The sequence below is a fragment of the Rhinoderma darwinii genome, chromosome 2, assembly GCF_050947455.1.
Source record: "Rhinoderma darwinii isolate aRhiDar2 chromosome 2, aRhiDar2.hap1, whole genome shotgun sequence".
NCBI lineage: Eukaryota > Metazoa > Chordata > Amphibia > Anura > Rhinodermatidae > Rhinoderma > Rhinoderma darwinii.
This window is the reverse complement of record NC_134688.1, coordinates 454,140,936-454,148,773: the sequence shown is the minus strand read 5'-3', so window position 1 is coordinate 454,148,773 and position 7,838 is coordinate 454,140,936. Positions and strand designations below refer to the sequence as shown.

The following is a 7,838-nucleotide window of genomic DNA, read 5'->3' as shown; positions in this document are numbered from 1 at the left end:
AAAAAAGTTAAAAAAAAGTTTAATAAAGTTAATTCAAAAAAAGTGAAAAAAAATAAAATAATAGAAACCCACTTTTTCCCCTAACAAAATGCTTTATTATTAAAAATAACAAAATAAAGTAAAAAAGTTACACATATTTGTTATCGCTGCGTCCATAATGACCCCAACTATAAAGTTATTACATCATTTAACCCACACGATGAATGCCGTAAAAAATAAAATAAAAAACATTTTCTGTGATTCCTGCCTAAAAAAAATGTGATAAAAAGTGATCAAAAAGTCGCATCTACTCCAAAATGGTACCAATAAAAACTATAAGTTATCCCGCAAAAAAAACAAGCCCTCATACATCTGCATGGGCAAAAAAAAAAAAAGTTATGGATCTTCAGATAGAGACACAAAATCAAATAATTTTGAAAAAAAATTGTTTTTGCTGTATAAAAGTAGTAAAACATACAAAATCAATACACATTTGGTATCGTTGCAATCGTAATAAACCCCTGAATAAAGTTATTGTGTTATTTATACCACACGATAATGGTGTAGATTTAGGACGCAAAAAAGAGCGGCAAAATGTCAGGTTTATTTCTATTCCCCTACAGAAAAAGTGAATAAAAGTTAATCAATAAATTAGATGTACCCCAAAATGGTGCTATGAAAATAAAAAAACTTGTCCCGCAAAAAACAAGACCTTATAGAGCTATGTTGACACAAAAATAAAAAAGTTATAGCTCTTGGAATGCGACGATGGAAAAACTTAAAAAATAGCTTGGTCATTAAGGTTTAAAATAGGCTGGTCACTAAGGGGTTAAGCAAAAGTAATAATTGCAAGAAATTGGATGGCTGGTAAATCCCCAATTGTTATGGATTGGTTGAAGTTGGTTAAGACAATTAAAGAATATGAGGAAATAAGAGCAGACAAGAAGAATTGTATAAAGAAGTGGAGGAAATATTGGGGATATGGAGTTGATTAGTGTTTTATAGGAAAGTATAATTATAATTTTTTCATAAAAAGGTTATAATTCTATTGTACTTAATGATCTTTGGGGTGGGAGGGGGATGGGATTGGGGAGATATATGTTGTCTGATGTAAATTGTGCAGATAAATTGTTAAGCATTATGATATTTATAATCACTGGATATTGAAATGTTGTAATGTTTTTATTACTGAAATTCAATAAAGATATGTGAAAAAAAAAAAAGCATTTGATGTGTGTTGGAATGTAAGGTAAGTGTGAGGTCATCAGTGATGTCATAATTCACCTTCTCTATAAAAGCTGCAGATCAGTCACATTCCGTTGAGCCGCTATAGACCAATAGTTTCTTGCTTTTTGGTACGTCGCTCTCACTTGACTTTTTCTTGAGTCCTGTGACTTCTAGAAATCTTGCTTTATCCAGAAGCTTCAGATCCACGATTCAGAGGTAAGAGGAGAACATGTAGAATGTTTCTTGTGAAGTATTGCAGCGAGTTCCATGTGCTGCCCCTGTAAGAATGTTTCTCTTTCACCCTCTTACTGGGTTAGATTCTAAGGTCAGGCACAATAAATGACATACAAGATTGAGTGTATAAAAATGTATATTGTATAAAGAGTGAAATGACTGTTAGTTATTCTGAGACTTCTATGGAGATTTGTACATAGCGACAGCCATAAACAATGAACTTTACGGAGACACTTTTTCCTTATCATCAATAATTACATGACACGTTATAGTTACCATCCATGGTCTCCCCACACTCCAGGAAGTCTCCTTTCCAGTATGTCCCTCCTCAAGTGGCCTCCCAAGTGGCTCCCCTCATATCATGCTTGGGTCTTTCATACCCCCTTGTCTTCCCCTCTTAGAGACATATAGTGTGACCTTCCTGCTCAAAGAACTTCCCCCTCATGTAACATGCGGATATAGAATACTGGTGCCACTTATCAACCACCTTTAGCATTTATGACATCCTGACTTTCTCCATGGGTAAGGCTGGGTTCACACTTCTGGTTAGCACCTGCAAGAGATACCTGTGAACGTCTGGGTCATTTATTGTGAGAATCAGTGTAAACAATAGGAATCTTGAATACGGATGCGACACATTTCATTAAAACATGCAACTATACCCATGATCCTCCATCTTTGATTTAGCCAAATAAAATACCCTATATAATATTACATATAACCTTATATGTGGCTTTCATTTTCTGAAACCTTTAATTTCTTACACCACCAGAGGGCTCAGTGTAGAGGAGTGCCGCTGTCTCCTCTGGCTGCACTGTCCTGTCTCTGCCTTTGGAGGGCGCTCTTCATGCAGTTATCAAATGTTTAATTGGGGAGGGGGCTGATAATTGAGGACAGAGAAGTCTAGAATCTATTTTCTTTTTGGAAGATGATTTAGAAACAAGTAACCAAACAATGATTTCTCGCCTCAGCAGATTTGTGGATATGAAGATCATGAATAGAAAACATCAGACATTCTGTGTGGACACAAATCAAGAGCTCAGAAATGCTTTTGACACCTGGAATTTGGTGGAAGAAGACGTCTTAGGAGCCTGTGTCCCTTATTTCATCCAGGAGAAGGCGGCTGAAGATCTCTTCACTTATACGGATGTGTTTCAGAAAGCCATTCTGAGTAACCTGTTACCATCTGAATACAACGCCGCCATGTGCCGCTTCTTCATCAGAGTCATCCAGTACAGAAGAGACGCGGCCCACTACCTGAAGGAATATATGATCAAGGTGCTATGTGAGCACTTGAAGGTGGAGTACATGAAGGGACAATACTATTCCTACGCCATGACTAAGAAGGTTATCGTCTGGCTGAGCATCCTCCATCTCGAAGCGGTGGTCGGTGAACTGAGATACAACATCGTTTATGAGGATTTCAATGCTGCCATTGTCGACACTTTGACAGAAGTGACATCTCTGTGTGCTACAGTCATCATGCCACACATCTTGGACATGCTGCCAGTGCTGAGCCGAGTGGTCAAAGACGCTCCGGACCAACTATCTAAGGAGACGTTGTGCTATGCTATAAGACGTTTATGCGGCAGCATCCAAGAATATATTGTGAAGGGTGGCAGCTGCAAAGTGCAACTCATGAAGGCCATAAGCAACATGAAGGCCAACATTTCCACCTGGTTGCCTGATGTCCATGCTGAGCTTCAAGACTCCACCAAAGTTGCCCTGGAATTCTTTACTGTACCCGAATCATCGGAGAAACAGCCGACCGAGCCGGTCGATGACGAGTTACAGACCCTTCCTCATGCCGAGCTCCTAGAAAAGTACAGGGAGCAAGTTGCGGCGGAGAATAAGGAACTGGAAGATACAGAGAAGCAGCGTATTGAGATGAACACGCTTGTCACATCTTTGGTATCTGGAAGGAAAATAACAAAAGATTTCCTCCAGTTTCTGCTCAATGCCCTGAAGAATGCGGACCCAAAGGCCAAAATGACAGCAGCTATGTTCTTCAATGAGGCTTTGAAGAATCCAAGACTTATAAAGCGGAAATACCAAGAGTGCGCAATACAACATCTGCTGAAGATCATAGAAGAGGACGATAATATCTTGTGCAGCATCTCCATGGAGGCACTGGGGAATGCCACCACCGGAGCTACAAGCCTGGTGGAGAGCTACAAGAATAAGATCATTGCCCAGCTGGAGTTTAGACTATCAAAAACCAGCAACAACAAGATCATCATGGAGGCACTGAGGGCGCTGTCCTCCATTATCAGACGCCTGAAGCTTTCTGTACTCAGTAGACAATTCATTAAAATATCCCGGGAGCATATGGACTATCCGGATGGAGAAGTCCAGATTGCGGCCATAAACCTGTTAAGAGATCTGACAGAGAGCTGCCGCCTTCCGCTATTTGGATATTTTGCAGATAAAGTCAGGAGCTTTATACCAACTTTGCTCCTGAAATTACATAGTGACAACCAGGAGATCGTAGCAGCCAGTACTTTAGCTCTGCAGAGCTGCCTCTCCTACATAAAAGGAGCCAACATTCGGGGATTATTCCGGATGGAAATCTCTCCAAACATCAATGACCTGAAATCCATCTACAGCTGTCTGGCTCATAACTACCCAAAATTGATGAAGACCCTGCTCCTCCAGACCCCAAGGTATCTGGTTAACTCAGAGGACAAGGAGGCCGTAGTCAGACATGTTGAATTTCTTAAAGATGCCATCAACCATGATGTCATGAAAGACCTGGACTTATATCGTCTCAGCCTAGCTCTAGCCACACTGCACTGCAAAGGCTTCTCATATAATATCAGAAAAGCCACTGAAAGGGTCGTCTCCATCCTGGCCACCAAGTGGTTTTACATCGGCAATGCCAACAAATAAAATGCATTCATCAGGGATGAACCGCTGAGGACCGAGACATCAAGGTTGTAGATCACTTCCCCATGTACTATCCAATGGTTGTGAACATCAATATCAGCGGTCAAGACCTGAACATCAATATTAACATCTAGGGGGCAGAGCTAGCAGTCTGACTTGCGAACGAGCCTCAGGCCTACATTGAGGAGTGTGAACAAGGCGCGGACTTACCGGCCGGTGGAGTCCAGCGATGCCAGTTATTTGTCAACATTAGATGACGGAGACCAAGGACTTAGCTGGCGAGACACACTATACAGTCAATGTACGGGCAGCATGATGGTGCTGTTTCGGGGAATATCCCCGTCATCATATAATAAAGACGGTGTATAATGACCACTCCACATATAATATACAGATATAATGACACGTCACAAAAATAAAAGTCTACTCTGTTTTATATTGAAATGAATGGAGTGTGCGGCCTGCATGTGACTGAAGCTAATAAAAAGTATAGAGCACTCATTGTTTTTTATTGTAGACTAGATACTGGCATTTTTTTAAATTGAGATTCATATCCTAAAAGGTTTTTAAGCAGGTCACAAATGGTACAAAAGGTACACTTTAATATAATTTATCTTTATATTGGGGAATGTCAGGCCTAGTAATTCCACTGGCCATCTAAGTATGAACAACAATGAAGAATAATGATGCTGGGATCCTGTTACTGCCGGGTGATGCCTAATAGGCCAGAATTAATGACGGAACTGACTATAATACAACTGAAATGACTTGATAATGATTCTGTTTCTGAACAGAAGTGAGAAGTCAATGCTTGAATGAAAATTATTGAAAACAGGCAATTTATTTCCTTTATAATGTAAACATTACTAATGCCGTAGTTCACACACTTCAGTACATTGTAGTGACATGTATTACTGATTTGTGAAAAAAAAAGAGTATAACGATTGGCATGCTTTAAATTGATTTGCTATGAAACTGACCCTATGGTCTTATATACTTTGGTAGGTTTGGTTTTAAAGAAAGTGAAGTCCTAGGCAGTTTGACATTTTTAGACTGTTTATATAATACTGCCATATACTGCCAAGATAATACTGCCATATACAACCCACATAGTACCACCATATAGTGGTCAAATAATAAGCAATATCCAAATAATAGCCCCTAAAGAGCCCACATAATACTGCCATATAGTTTCCAGATAATACTTCAAGTCAATTTCCATATAATACCACCATACAGCGCTTAAAGGGGTATTCCCAACTTAGACATTTATAGAGTATCCACAGAAAATGCCAAAAACTGGCTAATAGATGCGGGTCCCAGCTCTGGGACTCACACCTATATCAAGAACGGGAGTCACCGTACCAGCTCTGGGACTCGCATCTGTATCAAAAATGGGGGTCACCGGACCTCCGTTTCACCTGGTGGGGCTGCCGCTGGCTGCAGATTCCAGGCTGGGACTAGTGAACAGGGGGCCGTTGCCCCCTGTATTCTAGTTTCCATCTGGAATCTGTGGCAAGTGGGCGCCTCATCAGTTGGGAATAACTCTTTAGACGGCTATTGAAGCCTATGGGTCAGTTTTTGACGGATCCGTTGCCAACGGCAGGGCGTGCCAAAGTTCCCTGCATTCAACAGACAAGATGGAGGTGGAGAAATTGATCAGCCTGGTGCATGACCACCCAGAACTATGAGCAGGGGTGAACCTAGCCCCTCTGCTGCCTGAGGCGAACTATAAAAAAACGCCCCCCGATCTATCAGAGTTTTCTCATTACTTGCTTTACACTACAAACACGCAGCATATACATTTTTTTTTAAAATAGGAAAACATTTGTTGTTCATTTGCTAAAGTGCTGTTTGAGGTATAGAAAAGATTTAAAGAATTCTACTTACTGTATTACTTTAGTATCATAGATCAACAACGCAGCATTATCACTGAAAATGGTTTAAAGACGCTTTGTCACCACATTATAAGTGCGCTATCTCCTACATAAGGAGATCGGCGCTATAATGAAGGTGACAGTAATGCTTTTTATTTAGAAAAACGATCTATTTTAAACCACTTTATTAGCGTTTTTAGCTTTATGCTAATGAGTTTCTTAATGCCCAAGTGGGTGTGTTTTTACTTTCGACCAAGTGGGCGTTGTACAGAGGAGTGTATGACGCTGACCAATCAGCGTCATGCACTCCTCTCCATTCATTTACACAGCAGCATCGCGTTCTTACTAGAAAACGATGTGCAGCCACATACACAGACATTAACGTTAATCAAGTGTCCTGAAAATGAATATACATTACCTCCGGCCTGGACGTCATGTGTATTCAGAATCCTGACACTTCTGAATCTTTTCTGTGAGATTTCCAGCAAGGGAAACGAAATCTCGTTTACATCGTAATCTCGCGAGATTACGCGTGGCTTGCTGGAATCTCACAGAAAAGATTCAGAAGTGTCAGGGCTCACCCAGACAATTTTGTGTTTTTTCATGAAAACTCACACTTATATTTATCAAATGAGTTGCAAAATGACTAGAAAATATAGTCAAGACATTGACAAGGTTAGAAATAATGATTTTTATTTGACATAATAACTTTCTCCTTCAAACTTTGCTTTTGTCAAAGAATGCTCCATTTGCAGCAATTACAGCATTGCAGACCTTTGGCATTCTAGCTGTTCATTTGCTGAGGTAATCGGGAGAAATTTCACCCCATGCTTCCAGAAGCCCCTCCCACAGGTTGGATTGGCTTGATGGGCACTTCTTGCGTACCATACGGTCAAGCTGCTCCCACAACAGCTCTATGGGGTTGAGATCTGGTGACTGCGCTGGCCACTCCATTACAGATAGAATACCAGCTGCCTGCTTCTTCCCTAAATAGTTCTTGCATAATTTGGAGGTGTGCTTTGGGTCATTGTCCTGTTGTAGGATGAAATTGGCTCCAATCAAGCGCTGTCCACAGGGTATGGCATGGCGTTGCAAAATGGAGTGATAGCCTTCCTTATTCAAAATCCCTTTTACCTTGTACAAATCTCCCACTTTACCAGACCAAAGCAACCCCAGACCATCACATTACCTCCACCATGCTTGACAGATGGCGTCAGGCACTCTTCCAGCATCTTTTCAGTTGTTCTGCGTCTCACAAATGTTCATCTGTGTGATCCAAACACCTCAAACTTCGATTCGTCTGTCCATAACACTTTTCTCCAATCTTCCTCTGGCCAATGTCTGTGTGCTTTTGCCCATAATAATCTTTTCCTTTTATTAGCCAGTCTCAGATATGGCTTTTTCTTTGCCACTTTGCCCTGAATGCCAGCATCCCGGAGTCACCTCTTCGCTGTAGATGTTGACCTTGGCGTTTTGCGGGTACTATTTAATGAAGCTGCCAGTTGAGGACCTGTGAGGCGTCTATTTCTCAAACTAGAGACTCTAATGTACTTGTCTTGTTGCTCAGTTGTGCAGCGGGGCCTCCCACTTCTCTTTCTACTCTGGTTAGAGCCTGTTTGTGCTGTCCTCTGAAGG

General features: G+C 40.9%; 1 protein-coding gene across 1 annotated transcript; it reads left to right on the top strand.

The window, feature by feature from the left end:
• Positions 1–1,315: 1,315 nt before the first annotated feature.
• LOC142741573 (uncharacterized) lies at positions 1,316–4,814 on the top strand. Its single transcript, XM_075850934.1, has 2 exons — positions 1,316–1,422; positions 2,415–4,814. Exon 2 carries the CDS (start codon positions 2,425–2,427, stop codon positions 4,327–4,329), a length of 1,905 nt encoding a protein of 634 aa, XP_075707049.1. The 5' UTR covers positions 1,316–1,422; positions 2,415–2,424; the 3' UTR covers positions 4,330–4,814.
• The last annotated feature ends 3,024 nt before the right edge of the window (positions 4,815–7,838 follow it).

What these genes read in the sequence shown, in the direction of transcription:
- LOC142741573 (XM_075850934.1), top strand. Translation starts at nt 2,425, where the DNA reads ATGAAGATCATGAATAGAAAACATCAGACATTCTGTGTGGACACAAAT.